A 19,688-nucleotide genomic window follows, 5' to 3' on the forward strand; every position below is an offset into this window, starting at 1 on the left:
ACATAAAAATACTCTACCTCAATGAAAGGTAGTGATTTGAGAGATCAGTGGGTTCAACCTGCATTTCTTGTAGCCATCCTACCTGGGATCCCTAAGACATCATCTTAAGGGGTAAAACTGTGACAGGGAGTGCATCAGCAATGAAGACAGTGAACTAAGACCTACACTTGGCTGTCCTTGGGTAGGCCAGTTGTGAAGTGAAGACCAGAAGAAAACAAAAGAAACATTTGAAACAATAATTCGGATCTGTCCTCACCACCTTTGCTGGATTTGATCACATGAATTTCAGTAATGGGCAGTGACGATTTCATGTGGGATCATGTCAGAACAGCACTCCAGAATCCTGCTTTGAGAAACACATATAACCACAGTAATGAAGTAGATGCTATGTAGGGGTGATGTGTATTGTTCACAGAAAATAATGTTTCTTTGTGCAAAATTTGATATCAACTTATAAGTAGGTGACATCCTATTTTTATCAGGTACTTTCCCTTACTCAGCGTTCAACTTCCTTCTACGTCTTTTGAGGTGGGGGTAAACCATTTGCCTGGGATCCATATGTGAAAAAGTATAGAAAAGGAAAGGGTAGATATAGTATTAATCTAGTTTGAGTTATTAGTTACTAAGTTGCATACCATGTCTGAGAACAGAGATTGGTGTTGGTTGGGGGAAAGTAGACCAGAGTTATAGAGCAACTAAAGGAATTCACTAGGATTCATTGACTGAATCAAACAACAGGACCCAATTTTCCTCCTTTTCTCACATGTACTAGTAATTAAGTGTAATATGGAATGATGTGTGCATATATATGTATGTTCAATGGTCTTTGTGATCTCTTTCTCTTATCTCACCAAACTTAGAACTTCTGGCAGAAAAACCTATGTTTTCTACTTTCTCTGAATTTTCATTGCAGTCGCTAACTGAGCATCAAGTTCGTAATAGTAATAATTGATGTATTTGAGGTCAAGGAAATTATCTTCCATTTCCTGTTATCTCTCCATGCAACTTTGTACCTGGTAGCATCCAATAAATTACTATTGAATGCATTTTCTTGACATGCACATATCCAAATTTCTAGTTCTCATCCCAATATTTTATAGGACATTTTCTTAGTCGATTTAATAATACATTGATGTGCTATAGTGGAAGGATCTTGGACATTTGCAAGATAATACATAATTTAAATTTTTATCTCACCTTTTAATATCTCTGTTGCTTTTCTGATCCTCAGTTTTTTCATCTATAAAATGGGGACTATAGTAATATCACTTCACAGGACTGTGAGAGGACCAACCATGTGAGATGCTGTAAGGGAGAGAATTTGGTAAATAACAAACAATGTATAAGTATTAGTATCATTATTATGGCAATGCCCTCCAGTCAAAGCCCATTGGGATGAAACCTGCAGTTGAGCAAGTTGGGTTTGCTACTATTGGCAGTGAGGGTAAATCAACATAAGGAACTGTGGAGCATCTCAGTAAGAAGGTTTTAGAAAAGACTTATTATGTAAAGGTTTAAGGGTTTACGTTTGTGTTGGGTGATTTCAGAGAATGTTCAAGGAAGTGAGGCTTTGCTCTGGATTGGATAATGTCAGGAAGGGGAGGAGAGTCTGTGACTGGGTATCTTAATACATTATCTAGGAGGAGGGAAGACTAGCTGTCATTGGTAAAGAAGTGGCACTCCCTCATATTAGTTGAGAGAAGAGAATGTTTGGAATTTTATGGGTTGTACTGTGACCTTGTTTTTGTCTATGAAGTGGCCTTGTTTTAGCTCACTTTATCAGTCTCAGAATGACCTTTCTGATATGAATGTTCTCTGTGATGGGTTCAGGTCCAACAGGAGATAACACAGCCTAGTTATGAGCACCAAGCAAGCTTCTAACAGCACTGAGGCCTAGCTGTGTCAGACCAGTTCCTGGATGTCACCTTGATGTGACTCCTCCTATAGGCTGATTTGATCACTTTAGATACTTCTGTTTTTAAGTTTTAATTTTTCTTAATATTCAAATGGAGAAAAGAATCAGACATAATAAAATGTTTACATTTTCTAGGTAAGCCTTCCATTAAAATTATATAGATGTATAACCTCAAAATAAAATTGATATAACCTTTTCCAGAATTAAATTCTTTAGGGAAAATAAAAGCTTAAGTCCTTAGTTCAAAGCCTCAAGCTTTATATTAATTTTCTTTATACTATATTACTTTATAGAAATATCTTCCCCCTGTCAGTACTTGAAGACTGGAAGAAACAATGATTTAAAGTTTAGTCCTCTGTTTCGGTTTTGACAATTCTTATTCTGATATATATATTTTTGTAGTAGAGTACAAATAATATAGAGGATAAGGATAATAGTAATTTGAGTGACAGATTGAAGACTAAAATAAATGAAAAAACTATTGACAAATAAGTTTTCATTTATGTCCTGAAAAATGTATAAATTAATTTAATTATATGATTCTGTGGGAAACTTAGTGGTCTGGAATTCATAAGACATCGATTAAGTTTCAGTCCCAATCCTTAATTATAAATATTAACCTAGGCAACTTATTTATCTTCTCTATTCCCCAATTTTCTCATTTATAAAATGGAGCCAGTATTTATTAACCTTCTATATCATAGGATTGTTGTATGATTGAAATTAGGTGTAGTAATCTTTAAAACTAAAGTGATATAAAGTGGAGGATATTTATCATGGTTTACATGAGAATATTACTCTAAAAGTCAGGGATTTGGAAGAAGTTGGTGAAATGAATTCAGGATATTATGATAGCTTTTGAGTTATCTTTCTTATGGGCATCCTTAATCATAGACTCAAAGGGATTCGTCGGCTTGGTTAGTACAAGGGGAAATGCATACACTGGGCACCTGTCAGTCTGTGGGAGGGACTGAGCAATGTCACACTTGTCAGTTCTGACTTTGAGAAATGCATTCCTGTGAATCCGGAACCTCCCTAGAGATCCTGTCAAGTTGTAGTTTCCAGGTGTATTTGCAGACTCTTGCAAACTCTATGCAGAAGTAAAGAATCACCCAAGGGTCAGTCCTCAGGAACACGGCTGGACCTGTTATTTAGAGCAAGAGGCTCCAGTCTCCTGTAGAGCTAAAGTTTTGATTCCTTAGCATCTATGAGAGGGTGACCTGCCCACAATCCCTCTGCAGGGAGCACTTCTGGGGAGGACATTGAGTGGGAAGACGCTAAACATTTGCCCGACCGTGGTTCAAAAATCCCTGGTTATCTCTGAAAGAGGATGTTACAGTTTGAAACCCAAATGCTGCCTCATTAACCTGCTCTTTAATTGATTTGCATTTTATCTTCTTAACTAATCTTTTGCATGGCAATTGTGTGTCATTTCAGATTTGCAGCATTATTCCAGTGATTTTTACATGTTTAGCTGGTGAGATTTTAAAAACTTGTATCTTTATTAGTCCTGGCTTCCTTTCTTTTACTATTTAATATTGATTTCTTATTTAAACTTAAAAAAAAAAATATTCTTAGCCTTATCATAACTTGCTTCTATTTTTAATTCTAATTTTTTAAATGATATTTCATTTTGATTTTTTTCTCTTTTGTAATTTATTTTAAAACGGCAAGTGGAAAACATGGGTTTATGTTCTTTAGCATATGCCCAAAGCAAGAGGATGGCAGTTCTATATTTCAGTCTTATATCCCCAGAAGGTTCTTTCCAATTCTGTGGGTAATTTCCAACTCAGTAGAAATCTGAACTCTCCAACTTTGCCATCACTAAATCAGATAGCCTCAAAGCCAGGGCTAGAATTCTTCACTACCACCACCCCCAATTCCTTCCTATAGACACCTTTATTAATCAGCAACAACAGTAGCTGAAATCATAGTTTTGTTATGCAAAATATTCATGACTTTGTGAATGAATGCATAATCCAACTGGTGGTGATTCTTTGTCAACCTAGCTTATATTGTCACCAGTTATTGATCAAGATACAAAAATAGACTGAAACAATATTTTCATTAAAATGTATCATTGAATTTAATTTGGCTCCATACGTGGGAAACAGTTTTTTTCTTATAGGTGAACACAACTGCATGACCGGTGGAAGTTCATATAACAAAGTAAACCCCAGAAATCTAGCAATTTAGCCTTTGCTATTTTAATTCTTCTGGGTCCAGAAAGTCTGGTAATGTGTCACATTGCTGAAGCAAAACTTTGACTGTCCCTAGTGTGGCATTGTTGTATCAGGAGGCATATTACATGATATTAAGACAGGCTGATCTCTCAGCACTGTCCCGGCTTCAAAATACAGCCTTATAGTTCTCTATTCTTAGTCACCTTTGTGAAACAGTTACTAAAGTATGAAGCATTTTGAGTTTTTAAATTGAAAAAAAATAAGACTAAAAATATCCAACTGCAAGTGCTTATGATGAAAATGAAGAGAAATTGAAAAAGCCTAAGAAAGTGTTAATTCTTGACCTGGCTGCATATCATAGAAGAAATTATGTACTCAATGTATACCAAATAGTGTTCCATGAAAGGATAAAAAGAAAAAGAGGGAATGATTAATAAATTTGGGAGGCACATGTTTAAAAGTTGATGTAATGCAGGACAGCACTATGTCTATAATGACATGACAAATTCAACATGCTCCAAATGGACATTTTAATGCCAGGGCTATATACCCCCAGACCTGTTTGAATGCTAGTCTAACCCAGTTTAATAAAACGGTTCTGCCAATGATCTGTTTCAGTAAGCCCAAAACCTAAAAGTCAGCCTTGATTTTCTATTTTTCCATACCCCACCACCAAGCTATCAGTTCTACATCCAGAAAATATCGTAACCTTACTCCCTTTTTCCCGTCTCTACTGATGCCACCATAATCTAAGCCACTGTCACCTCTGTCTGGGTTACAGTATACTCCCGAACATCTCCCAATACCCATTCTTGCCCTTGTACAATACATTTAGCACACACCTACAAAAGTTAAGTGTTAAAATGTGAATCATGTCACATCACTTTCCTCCTTTAAAGTCCTCTCATAGTTCCCATTTCACTTGGTCACAAGGCCTACAGAGCCCCACAGGATCTAGCTTCTGCATGTCATCGGAGCCCATCTGCTGCCACCTTCCCTTTTTCATGATCCCCACAAGTCTTTTCTCTTTTCTCGAGTAGGCAAAGCTTCCTTTCTTTTCTTTTTTTTTTTTTGTATTAGTTTCATGTGTACAAAACAATATAATAGTTAGACATTTATACCCCTCACAAAGTGATAACCCCCTTCCCCAATCTACTACCCCTGACATCGTATATAGTATCACCTAATTTATTTTGGTTATGTGTTGCTTTCTTCATGGTCTCAAAAATATGAATACCTGTATGTTCTTCTGCCAAATAGATGGCAAGGTGCAGGCATGAATCTTATTTTTTTAAACCCTTCTCAGAATACTTAGGCCAGCGATGGTTCATAATGCAAGCTCAATAAATGTTATCTTCGAGAAGCAAGATTATGAAATGAAAAATGGATGCATCTTTAAATCAAAAATAGAGAGGAAATGGATAATTTATAAAGTCCTGTTGATTCACTAGACTTTTCTTTTTTTCTGTGGCAAATGGACTACATAGCCAATAAGATTGTATCAGTTTACTTTCAATAAAGTGAGATACTAAAATTATATGAACGAGATGATTAAATTGGCATTTTGTGATTTTTAATCTCACAAAGGGTTTATTAAGTACAGTTAGATACCTATTAAACAAACCTTCTTTTTAATGGCTACCTGCAAGGCTTGAAATTGGCTTGAAAGTACTTACTCATAATCTGCCAGGCATTCTCATTTGTTTGAATGGGTTTTCACAACATTAGCATATGTTGGAATTTTGGGTTTGTGGTGAATTCTCTTTCACTGTAAGCAAATTGACTAAGAACCAAGGAATGACGCTGGGAAAAGTACAGTCGTATACAGTGCATTTATAACACTTGTGTGCTAGTTAATGCATTCTAAATTAGGTAATTAGTTTTGCCCAACTTCTTTGCTCACTTGTACTTTGTGATTATGCCTTTGTGGCATAGCTATGGGATTGTGCCTTTGTGAATGCTGTCTCCCTTGTCTAAATTAACCAAATCTCACCATACTGGTCTAACATAATTACCCCCCAAATAGATGTGATCTGTTCTCTGAAAGCCTTCACATGCCATGCTAAGATGTTATTGCTTTTAACCTTTTATTTACTTATTTGCTGGATAATGTAATTCTTCTACTAGATTATATGATTTTTGAGGTTGTGATTTATATTTTATTTCTCTATCTCTCCTAATATCTATCACAGTGTCTGATAACTAATAGACTCAAAAAAAAAATCATTGGAATGACTGAATAAATAAATGAATCTCAATTTGAATCTCTCAAAGGCAAGTTCAATGGTGTACGTTACATTTTAGTCACCAGACACATGGAAGTCATCATGCCTCCCCAGTATCTCTCTAATCTTTCCAGGACACTCCATCAGCGCTGCTTCACCATCCTAGCTCAGATGATCCCTACCCTCTCCCATAATTCTGTCACCACGCTGAACTAGATCTGATCATAGAATCCTATTGAAATCCTTCCTGGCTTCTTAATAATCTGAGAACAACACTGTTAACAAAAAGCCTGCAAACTCTGGCACGTGCTTTTTTACCGACCTCCTCTGGTAGAGCTGTTCACCTGGTTCTCTCCAGTCCATTCACTAAGACCTTCATTCAGGTACTGGAAGTGCCCATGTTTCTTCTGCAAAGTCCTTTGTATATCTCCATGGAACGTATCTTTACCCTAGGTATTTCTTTATTATCCTTCAGGGCTTGCCTGAAACCTGACTTTTTCAAAGAAGATTCCCTAGACACTCCAAACTCTTGTCTCACAGTGTTTTGAAATTATCCTGCACAGCATTTGTATACAATTAATTTATTTAGCATGTAACAAATTGTCTAAGTTGTTCTAGAGGTTTCTTCTCTAAAATATGAGCTGTATGAGTTATTGGTCAGTATTTATTTTGCTAACTGTAGCCTGTACCCACCAAGGTCTTGCATTTTTGAGTGATGAATGAATATTTTTGAAGAAATCAATGAATCTAAAGACGTACTGATTATGGAAGAGGAAATAGAAGTGAGAAAATAAGGTCATATTATCTTTAAGGGTAGGAATAAAACCTAATGCCAGTGTGACCTTCCACTGTATCTCTTTGAAGATGGGACTCATCTTCAAAATTTGTTTTACCTTGTACATTCTGTACAGCCTTCTCTACCGGAAGATCTCCTTACACTGTCTCTCTTTCTGCTTTGGCAGTTGATGGACAGTGGCAGGAGTGGAGTTCGTGGAGCCAGTGCTCAGTGACATGCTCGAATGGGACCCAGCAGAGAAGCCGGCAGTGCACTGCAGCCGCTCATGGGGGCTCTGAATGCAGAGGGCCATGGGCAGAAAGCAGAGAGTGCTATAATCCCGAGTGTACAGGTAAGACCCGATTACTGCATTTAAGGGATGCCTGCCATTTAACAAATGTGACAGAGCCATACCAAATGGTCATGGTATAATCGGATGATTATATATGTCTAGTAAATGAAGCTAGTTGTATCAGAGCTCATCGTACTCTCTGTTGCATTAATAAAACAGCAAAATTCAAGGGATTCTTAGATTAAATATCAATTAAGTTGAAGTTTAGCACTGAATTTGTAATTTTTACAAGTAAGTTCCGATGTCCATTTGAAGATTCTGACAAACTTATATAAACTTCTGTTCATCACAGTTCTCTTTATTTGACGAGCAAGTCAAATATTTGAATCAAGTTTGTCTGTGGTGATAGATGAATACAAATTGAACAGATAGTAATGGTCCTTAGATTTAAAATGACTAAAGCAGTGTGTAGTAGACTACTGCCATTGACCATGGCACGTTTCTTTCAGCCAATGGTCAGTGGAATCAGTGGGGTCATTGGAGTGGATGTTCCAAGTCCTGTGATGGCGGCTGGGAAAGACGAATGAGGACCTGTCAGGGTGCAGCGATAACAGGGCAGCAATGTGAGGGAACAGGCGAAGAAGTGAGAAGATGCAGTGAGCAGCGATGTCCTGGTGAGAATAAACTGAGGTTATCCCAATGAAAACATTTTGTAACCTAAAAAACAAAAACAAAAACAAAAACAAAACAAAACAAACAAACAGACTTGAAAATATTGCCATTGGTTAAGGGTAGTACTTCCTCAATTGAAGGATTGCTAATCCTAGGTGGCAATTTTCTTGTTTTCGTCATGTCTGGAGTTTCCTCTCTTTATGTGTCATAGCCTGTTTCTTCTATAGGTTTTTTAGTTATTTGCTGCAAAATAACATTGAAAATATGATAATACAAAGGTAGCCATATTGAACAATAATTTAAATTAGTTTGGGGTATTATTTTTTCACTGTTTTTATGAAATATGTGTTTACTGCAAGCACAAAACAAGTTGCCTTATATTATTTATAGTAGAAATATAAAAACATAAGTATTAGATAGCTAAGTGAGAAAATAAAGAGATGATGTTGAATTTCAGACACTTGTAAATTCTGCTGTTCATCTATCTTGATGTATGTCGTTAGACATCCCCATTTACTTACCCTTGCCCCATTTTCTGCTGTGAAAGTAAATTCCTATGAGGAACACATTTTAAAACGGACTCGTAAGGTCTTAATTAGTAGTGAAAGAATGGAGGTACCGCTACATTAAAGGATTAAGCATAGAAAAAAAAAAAATGATAGGTCAGAAATTGCCCAGATTATATATCAGATACTTTAAAAGATTATTTAGAACAAAGACCCCTTCCTAATTGTGTGTACATGCCATAAAATATTATTGACATACTGAGGACTTAATAAATAAATGAAAATTAGGATTTTAGAATGCTATTATAGGATAAATTGTTACGAACATGCTAGAAAAGTTGATAGGACAGAATTTTAAAATTTCACAGTTGGGTATGAAGGAAAGTGCTGGACTTAGAGAATTTGAAGATCCAGTTAGAGTTGTGTTGCTGCTAGTAACTCTTGGTGGGCAAGCTAGCTGATCTTACTGGTTGTCTTGTTCCTAGCGATGAGTATGGTGAATATAGCTATTTATTTGAGATTCCTTTTGAGTTCAGAAAGCTATGCATTTCTGTCTCTGTCTAATATAACTACTTCAATTTAGAAAAAAAAAAAAAGAACAAAAACAAGGAATCCTAAGGGATCTCTAGGGTTCAAAACTTTGTATTTCTCCATACTTAGAATTTTAATGACTTCCCATAGTTCAACTCTAATACCATAGAAACTGGCCTCTTAGAGTATTAATATGTCAGTAGATTTTTTTAGAGCTTACAAAAGATCTCAAATTGGTTTGGTTAATTCTTAAGGCCATATGAATTCAGGGTGATAAGTAACCTGCATGCAGGGTTTTGTTGAGAAGGAAACCTATGCTGATTAGCATTATGAAATTCCTCCTGTGCTGCATAAGAATTAAGACGCATTAAACAAAAACATTTATTTTTGCTCAGGGAGAAATGTCATTAGAATAGTGGGCATGATTAAATAAGATCCTTTTAATATTTGAAGGTATCTAAACTAGTCTGAGCATGCCAGGGTTCTTAACTGGGCTTTTAAAACTATCTTTCATCAGCATATATAGCGGTAAGATGGTGCTGCTGCAATCAAATTTACAAAGATTGCCATCTGCTGTTTGGAAAACATTTTACATATCTATTTACAAAAGAGATATCTTATTTGCTAAGTTTGTTTGCTTGCTTTCATGACTTAAAGCTGTTTCAAAAATTATCATACACAATGGTAAAAACATGATTATATATTATATTATATTATATATTATATTATGCTATATTGTATATATTTTTAGTATTAACTATTTTTTTTATTTTACTCATTTCAATAATATGATATAAATTCATATTTTATATGGAGCAATACAATGGCGCCAAATTTACACACGGACAATATAAACTGAAAAAACTTCCAAATTATCTTAACTGTTACTAAGCCTTTTTTGTCAATGACAAAAACCTCAACAAATGTTCCTTTTAAAGCAATATTTTGTTGTTGTTCAGTATTATTTTTCAGTACTATTCTTCATTCTTAATTTTCCTTCCAGTTGCTAGAAAAAACCATTTATTTTTACCTTGCTTAATTTGGATGGAAAATAAATTAATCAAGTTTGCCAAGAGACCCTGTGTTGTCAGGAAGGAGAACTATAATATACTCAGGTCTTTGTCTGGATAATTAATGAAAATAATTATTAATCATGTAGATCGAATCAAAAGCTGTTAAGGTATCTACTATTATAAAAATGGAAACTAAAAAATATTTTCCCATTAGGATTAGGATATTCCTTTATTGGTAAATATATAAAAGTATTAAAAACAGCATCAGTGACCAAAAATAGATATTGCTCTTGTCTTCATAAAAAAGAGAATTACAGAGATACAAATAATTATACTTTTTTTTTTTATACTGCTAGTTGAGGAATAGGGTAGCTACAGGGGAAATGATTAAGTTCCCCAATTTTTAAATTAGTCAAACTCACCAAATAATGATTTCATTTAACCGAATCTCATTGTACACACCCAGCCATTGAGAGTTAGAATACTAGAAAGGTAATAGCTCTGATTTTGTTATGTTGCTACAATGTGAAAACATACTGTTTTTATTCTTTTGTTTGTCTGTTTGTTTCCCAATATTTTCCCTGGAAAATATCGGTTAGAAAGCAGATGTAACTGGTGGATTGGCCTTTGATAACTTCCAGGCTTCCTGGGAACCTCCTTGCTCTGTTCTCAGGGGAGGAGCTTGCTATTCCTATAGCTCCAATTCTAAGATCCATTATTCTTTAGTCATTACCTGCTAAATTGGAACCTACCATTAAAAGGTAGATGTTAAAGTTAAATTATACAAAAACGCCCTTCTTGAAGGCCTAATTGCTTTCTTTGCAAATGGCGGGTGAAGCCTGCAGTTGAATGTGCTGAGAAAAACTTATGAAAGAGATAGCTATGTCATCAAAATATACCTGTGTAATAAATGTATACTGTAACAGCAATGTAGACCAGAGCTGTAGTAATTATTGTGGTACTTAACTCTAAATATTCATACCAAAGAGATTATCAGTAATGTTTGTAATCCCAAACTTTTCTTGAACATCGCAATGCATTTGTATTAGAATTTGGTACCCTGTCATATGGTGAATATAAGCCCCCTCCCCACTTAGGGCATTTTTTGAGTGACTGTTCCTTATCTCTATAATGTTGCTCTCCAACAGGATCACATGTTCTCTGGAGACCAAGAGAAACTTTCATTTGGTTTCTGACCAGTTTTCTTTTATCTTTAGTAGGAAGGAACAATCATGAAACTTGCTTACTTTGCGCTCCTATTTTCTTTGAGTGCCTCTCCTCATTGAGCAGAGCTGTACTTCTCAAACTTTAGTGTACATAAGAGTCACCCAGAGAGCGTATAAAAACAGATTCCTGAGACAAATCCCCAGAGATTCAGATTCAGTAGGTCTAGTTAGTGCCTGCAAATTTGCATTTCTACATAGCAAGCTCCCAGATGCTGCCGCTGCTGCTGCAGATTACCCATTGGGTGGCACTGGTTTACGATAAAAATAAATAAATACAGTAGTTCCTCTTTATTTGTGATTTCACTTTCCATGGATTCAGTTACCCATGGTCAACTATGGTCTGAAAATATTAAATGGAAAATTCCAGAAATAAGCAATTAATAAGTTTTAAATTGCACACCCTCTGAGTAGCGTGATGAAATCTCACCCATCCTGTTTCGTCCTGCCCAGGATGTGAATCATCCCTTTGTCCAGTGTGTCCACTCTGTATATATATACCTGTTGCTACCTACTGTAAATCACACGGTAGCCCTCTTGGTTATCGGATCAACTGTCAACAATATTGTAGTACTTGTGTTCAAGTAACTCTTATTTTACTTAATAATGCCACATTCACTTCATTTGTATTACAGTATATTGCTATAATTATATTTTATGATTAGTTATTATTGCTAATCTCTTATTACTGTACCTCATTTATAAATTAAACTTTACCATAGGTATATATGTATAGGAAAAACCATAGTGTATATATAGGTTTCAGTATGATCTGAAGTTTCAGGCATCTATTTGAAGTCTTGGAACTTAGCCTCCATGGATAAGGGGGGACTCCTGTAAATATACATGAGGTGATAAAATTAACAAAGAAGTGGAAAACACTCCTCTGCCTCAGCTCCACTGGTGAAAGTTGAGCTAACTCCCGAACAAGACTGCAAATTCTATTTCATACTTCTTCATTACTAATGAGAGATTTTTTTCTGGAATCAGTTAGTAATGAAAATACAGACAATCCATTTCAAGTCTCCTTAGCCAAGTCATGTTTCAACCAAAATAAGATCTCTTGACAGTAAAGAAAAATAGAGCTATTAACTAGTTGTTGTGGACAAAGAAAGATGGGTTAGTCCTTATCCTACTCTCAGTTCTCCAACCTCCCTTGTTCCTCTTCTATGGAGAGCAGGAGAAACACCTTGGGTATCATTTGAACATGTCTGATATAAAGCTATGCAGTGTCAGGACACATCTTCTATAATCCTGCCATCCCGAGCTACTCTCTTGCTAAGCAGGAGCAAGTTCTCACTGCCTGTTACCCTCCAAGGCTGTTAGCTACTATAAGCATGCAAGTGTGTATAATATGGGGGCAGGGAGTAGGGAAGAGGAGGGTGTCTTAGCTCTCACGGACTTATTTTCTCCTCAGTTCCTAGTTGGGGTAGTGGTGAATTAATCACAATTAATACAACATGTTGTCTCTGTTAGAGACGAGTATAACAATTTAATATGTCAGACTTCTAAATTGTGTTGACCACTGCATTTTAAGGCTAAATGACCATTATTAGAAACTCAAATATGTGAGGGTAAATTTAAGTTTCTTTTTTCTACAGAGAAAAAAAGAGCATAGTCCTCTATAATGAGATATTTGTATAGAAGTTGGCACCTGCTTTTTTTTTCTTTCGTTCCAAATCATAAGATTATCACTAATTGTACTTTCAAAAAGCTCCTAATCCATTAGGATTTCTACTGTTTTCTGCTACCAGATTGTGTATACCATATTGCTTGTTCAGTTTCAAAGGTTTAGGTAAGTGTTTTCACTGAATGTTCTTTTTTTTTAAGATTTTATTGGGGAAGGGGAACAGGACTTTATTAGGGAACAGTGTGTACTTCCAGGACTTTTTTCCAAGTCAAGTTGTTGTTCTTTCAATCTTAGTTGTGGAGGGTGCTGTTCAGCTTCAAGTTGTTGTCCTTTCAGTCTTAGTTGTGGAGGGCGCAGCGCAGCTCCAGGTCCAGTTGCCATTTCTAGTTGCAGGGGGCATAGCCCACTATCCCTTGTGGGAGTCGAAACAGGCAACCTTGTGGTTGAGAGCCCGCACTCCAACCAACTGAGCCATCCAGGAGCTCAGCTGCAGCTCAGCTCAAGGTGCCCTGTTCAATCTTTTCACTGAATTTTTTGAACAGAGCAAATAATGTCACACTCAAGTATAGACACCAGTTGTTCACCTGAAACCAACCACTGAGTTCAGAGTTGACAGCAGGTGGCACTAGGTATTGACTTTTTTCATCTTAAATAGTCTATTTGTTCTTGCCAAGTCATCTCAGATACAATCTATAAAGCAGGGAAATAAATTAGAACTTGAGAACACCCATAGACAAGAGAGATCACCTGTTACTTAATATCTAAGAAAGCATCTCATCCTCCTGTCAAGCGTGGGCTTTATTACCTACTTTAGTCTACAGTTCTACAACAAATCAGCTAAATTTCATAGGCAGAATTAAGGAAGAACCACTGGGGTCTAAACTAATGAATGTGTATACCAGATAGTACTATATGTGTGTTATTCAAACCTGTTGCTAGGGAGATAATTATTAGCAAAATTTATCTCAGATTGCTCATCAGATGAGACTTTGAAAAAACTCTCATAGCTTCTGCCACAGCAGAAACTTAAAAAGCAATTTGTTGTCATCTTTCATCACCCTACCTTGTCCAATTTAGAAATATTTGACAACATGCTGAACATTCTCAAATCGAAATGGAAAATTTAAGCAGCACTTTTTACATGTTTTATTTTTTCCTTTTATCCCACATTATTTTTTTAGTAAAAATAAACATATTTAGAAACTACTTAATTATTTTTAAATTAATAAAATTAAAATTAATGCAATTAGTAAAACTCCTTTTGGGGTTCAATGTCTACCAATTCAGTAAATCTGAATATTAGTCCTTGACATTTGTCTCCCCCACTTATTTCTCTCTCCATGTATATCCTGACATGTGAATGACCCTAAGATCTTGCCCTTGGCTCTCTTTGATTGACGTCTCTCTCTCTCTCTTCAACTATCAACTGTGTGAGAAGCACCCACAAATTTGCATCTTTATGCCTAATCTCTAGCAAATGCCTGATAGACCTTTTCAAGTGGGGTATCAAATCGAACACTGTATCAGGAGAGCTTTTCTCTCTAACCACCAATCCTTCCTCTCATTTGAAGTAATTTCTCATTCTTACCAACGCCTTTGCTAGTGATGGATTCTCCCTCCATCAAGTCTTTCCTCAGTAGCCCTGCTTTCTCTTCCCCTGGCCACCACCTACTAGTGGGGGAGGAGCTGTGCAGCACAAAGAGCCTGGGACATAGAGCCAAAGAATATATGGCTTTAGGCCTCAGTGTCCTCATCTATAAAATGGGGATAATAATGGGTGCCTCAGGGGATTGTAGCATGAAATGATAAAATGCTATAACAAATTAGAATTATTAAATGGCGATGCTGGGCCTCTTTGTCCATTACCCATATTATTGCAACAATCATCTTTTCTCATCCCTTACACACAGGTTTATCTGATTATTCTCCCATAGTCATGGTATTAGTCAAGTGGCTCACTTGCTCAAAGAAACGTCCATGGCTTCTCATCAATTGCCCAATTTAGTGCCTATTGGGATCCCTGGGATTCTAGTATTCCTATTGATCATTTCAGTAGTTTTCCAAGGTTATCTTTCTCTCTCTCTCTCTTCCTCCCTCCCTCCCTCTCTCTCCACTGTTATTCATCTTATACTGTCATTCATCTGGAATCCTGTAGTGTCCCTGCCCCCTCCATCTTTACCTGCTAAAATGGGAGCACCTTGGGAGCCCAATCCATTAGAAGCTGTCTCCTCCTTTAATCATTCTTCGTTTTCCCGTGGTCACATGAGTGGCCTTTTTTTTTTGAACCACTATAAACTTGTTTTGCGCTTACTTTATTATATACCATATATAGATATACAGATATATATAGACATAGCTCTTAGCTAGAATTCCATTTCATTGCAAATGAGTTATCCGTTTTCTTTTTTGTAAGATTTTATTAAAATGCAGCTAACAAACAATGTTGCATTAGTTTCAGATGTACATCATAGTTATTCAATAGTACCCCCCTAGCACTATATAGGGTTATTACCACAGTATTGATTTTATTCCCTATGCTAAAGAAGTATAACCATGAGAAGTCCAACAAACATCTGACATTGTACCACACTATCACAGTATTATTGTTCTTTTCTCCCCTTTTAAAATTTTTCAATTAGAGTTGACACTCAATATTATTTTATATTAGTTTCAAGTGTATAGCATAGTAGTTAGACATTTACATAGTTTAGGAAGTGATCCCATGACTAGTACCACCTGGCACTATACATAGTTATTACCATATCATTGATTATATCCCCTATACTTTACATCCCCATAACTATTTTATAACTACCAGCTTGTATTTATTTATTTATTTATTTATTTATTTATTTATTTATTTAGTTAGTTAGTTAGTTAGTTAGTTAGTTTCAGGTGTACAAAGCAACATAATAGTTAGACATTTATACCCCTCACAAAGTGATAACCCTCCTCCCCAAGATACCATCACTCTGACATCTTATATAACTGTCACAATATCATTGACTGTCTTTCTTATGCTATACTCCACCTCCCGTGACTACATATATACGAGTATATATATTAACTTATAGTTGACATTCAATATTATTCTACTTCAGCTTCAGTTGTTCGGCGCATTGGTCATGAATCTGCAAAGTATTTGAAGTGATCTCCTGATAAGTCCAGTGCCTGTCTGGCACCGTATATAATCTTTACAATATTGTTGATTATATTCCCCAAACTGTATTTCATATCCCCATGACTATATTGTGTTTACTAATTTGCTGAAAGAGTTATTCATTTTCTTCCCCCCAAGTTCCCTACCTAGTTAAATTTAGTACATCTTTAGATACATGCTCTTTTGAATGTTTTTATTCTATTTCATAAATGTTATAACTGGACTAATGAAATAATTTATATAAAAGCATTACTGTTAAAAGTTTCAAAAATGACTATGATAGTAATACTTTACATTTTACTCTTCCAACATAATGTTAGTTTACTTAATTACAATTTGAATGGATGTCGTCAGCACATACTATTTTTATTTTGTAGTTACAATTTGTGCCATGATCCTTCCTTCTTTAGAAATAAATAATTGAGATGTTGGAAGTAAGAAAAATATGTAAGTTTCTATAGCAGGTTACTCAATTTCCCCAAATCTCAGCCCAGTTTATTTTTTTAGGCCAGAGCGCCTCAAGGCAGTCTTGTAGTCCCTGTCATGCTTGGATTCATCCCCGGGTGTGCCGGAATAGAGATTCCTAAATTCTCAGGGTCGCTGTCAGGACAGGCCAGTGGCCTCCACCCTGGAGTAGCCTCGCCCATCACCCTAGTGTGCTTCCAAATGGTATCATTTTCTGCATGTGCTATGACCTGGAGAGGGCTGTGAAGCACTCTATCCTCACCAGTTCCTAAGATACTATAAAAAGGCAAGTAAACACAATTCTCCAGCAGAAACTTTCAGTGTAACCTAAAACTTTGTCTCCTGAAAGATATTGTTACATGTAATTATTTCTCACAATTAAAGGTAGATATCTATTTTTATTATTATTAACTTTGTTACTGGGTTGAAACTAGAGTGACCTTGTGTGCTAAGTTGAAATGTAGAATTTCAAAAAATAATAATTCAGAATTTTGGGTGTGTGTGTATATGTATACAACACTGTCAAGATCAAGTACTCAGGCAACCTGTAATGCACATTGTTTGCTAATGAATTTAAAGCTCATGGTTTGCTGACTTCCAGGCTTAGAAACAATTTTTTGCAAAATATCCGAATACCTTGTTTATCGTACAGCAAACGCTTAGAGACTGTGTAACAGTCTATGAGACTGCAATGGGAGAGCTATTTGATTGACATGTCTCCACAACCTCCTCCCTGAGTGATTGCTCTCTGTCTTGGTTTCCTCGTGTTTAATAATTGCATCTGCTACGTGAGGTTATTATGACAATTGGTTGAATTAAAATAGGTAATAAACTTAGAAGAGCCCCTTAGTCATAGTACTGCATAAATATTGCTGTTATAATTGTATGTTCTCTCAACTTGAGACTGATAAAAAGGACTTTTTATATGAGGGATGCTGTTATGAAATACATTTGATAAACACCCTTCTTTTTTCCCTCAAACATTTTCAGCATCACGGATTCTTCACATGAGTGGGTTCCATCTCTGAAACTAGAGCTGTAACCTGTGTGAGCACAGAGAATTGGATCTATCTCATATACCTCTGCCCCCAGCCCGGACAATTTCTAAAATATAAGAATAAATAAATGACCAGCAAGTGAAATTGGAAATGTGAGGTCATGTGTAGTGCATTTGTGTTCTTTTTTTGTTTGTTTTTATGTTTGTTTTGTTTTGTTTTTTTCCTACATGCCAGTTATACAGCTTAGAAACATTTTCTTTTTAATGCTGAAATTGTAGCATAAGGGGTGAAAACCAATTTTCCACATCAAATTGGGTTAAGCCCTGTATAATTTTTGCTATTTTTAAGAGACAGAAAATCAGTTTGAATAGACAGATTAAAAGCCAGTCACTAGGTAATTGCTACCTTTTTTCAAGGGAGCATGCTAACTACATACTTGTGACTTCATGTACAGTGCATCTTACAATTTTTTTTTTATATCTTTTATCCAGTGATAACCAACAGTGGGATATTTCAGCTGATGAATGGAGTTGCTATTCCATGTTTTTAAGACATAAAAAACAAGAGTCCTTCGTACTGCTGCACAATAATATGTTTTTATTTTGAGCATAGAGAGTGGCCTGAGCTAATTATATATTTTCTAATTTACAAAATACACATAGGGAACATTAAACAGGGAAAAAAAATAGTAACACATATCTCTATCTTTAGTTTATCTTTCTCTCCTGAGCTTTATTTAGTTCTATACACCAACCAACTTTTTGATAATACCGAGATATGCTGAAATATCACAAACACAACTATTTTCAGCATCTTCTTTCCCAGACCATAGCCTCCTCATGTGCTGTAGTTCAGGGTATAGCACACCAGACATTCTTTCTGGGAACCTGAGTTTCATCTTTTATTTCTGTCTCTTCCTCACCTCCTACATCCAACCATGGAGCTCAGCCCATTCCAACTGCTAAATAGATTTTGAATCCATACCCTACACATTGCTGTGTTCTGTGATTCCACGCCATTTCCCCAGTTGTATCATTTAGATTGTCACAGGCCTCCATGTTTTCAGTCTCACTTTCCCTCAACCCATGCTCCAAACTGCTGGTACAGCGTTCAAAACATTGTAATAAATTTCCCTTGCCCTTAAATCCAAACTCTTAGTTTACCTCATCACTCATCGCTCCTCATCTCTGCAATCACCCACCTCTACTCATCCCCAACTCTACACTCCAACAATTCTGAAATGTTCCCAATTCCTTGGATGTCCCATGTTCTCCTCTCCCCCTGGTTCTTGCCTCATGTGTTCCCCAAGGCTTCTTCCTTCCTCATTGGCTAACTCCTGCTTATCCCTACACCCCAAGTTGGACTTCCCTTCTGGAAGTCATCCACTGACATGCCCTCCCCTAAAGCAGCCAGGACATCTCAGATCATAGTGGGCATCCTTCTGTATTATAATATCTCCATGTATTATCTCCTTCACCATCTTGGGAGTTTAGAGACACTGACTATTCTTGTTCATTCTTTTTATTAACAAGGTGATTGGGACATTATGGGAGCTCAGTAAATATTTGTAGAATGAATGAATTCCACAAATGGCACTGAAGAGAGCCCAGAAAGTTTCCCACTACTGGGGACTTCATAAGCATGATGAAAGAAAATGAATTTAATATCTAGGCTGTTTTGCTTTTGGTATGAGCATAAATAGACCTATTTTCTGAACTGATTTTTTTTTTTTAAGATATAATCCTCAAAGTATGCCAGTTCACCTGTGATTGAATATTTAAAGCAGCTGTGGGATTTGACATTACTAGTAAAAAGCTGAAAATTCTGGACCAGTTTGCAACTTTGAATCTATGATTTCCCTATCGTCTTTCTTTCTTATCATTTGTGTACTGTGTTTCTGTCTGTAAGAGACACAATGAATCCAAGTTTTCATGAACTTACAGTAAAGAAAACAAAGTTTGTTGACTTCTCTAGATTAAAAAAAAAATACTGTTGTTTTGTTTTTTTGTTTTTTTGGTGTTTTTTTGGTGGGGGTGGGTTTGATTGAGGTAGACCATACTGATTTTCACTGTGTAAATGGGAATTAATAACTGAGTGGTT

General features: G+C 36.0%; 1 protein-coding gene across 5 annotated transcripts in view; it reads left to right on the forward strand.

Moving 5' to 3' along the window:
- The window catches only part of ADGRB3 (adhesion G protein-coupled receptor B3), a 677,430-nt gene that overhangs the window by 281,542 nt on the left and 376,200 nt on the right, over window positions 1-19,688 (forward strand). For 4 of the 5 annotated variants that reach the window (XM_033102727.1, XM_033102728.1, XM_033102729.1 and 1 more), the window contains 2 exons: window positions 7,286-7,450; window positions 7,900-8,064. In XM_033102727.1, coding sequence (XP_032958618.1) covers window positions 7,286-7,450; window positions 7,900-8,064 — 330 coding nt within the window. The remainder of the gene's footprint in view (window positions 1-7,285; window positions 7,451-7,899; window positions 8,065-19,688) is intronic. The other variant, XM_033102731.1, reaches the window with a different exon arrangement.

This window comes from Rhinolophus ferrumequinum, chromosome 3, assembly GCF_004115265.2.
Source record: "Rhinolophus ferrumequinum isolate MPI-CBG mRhiFer1 chromosome 3, mRhiFer1_v1.p, whole genome shotgun sequence".
NCBI classification, from domain to species: domain Eukaryota; kingdom Metazoa; phylum Chordata; class Mammalia; order Chiroptera; family Rhinolophidae; genus Rhinolophus; species Rhinolophus ferrumequinum.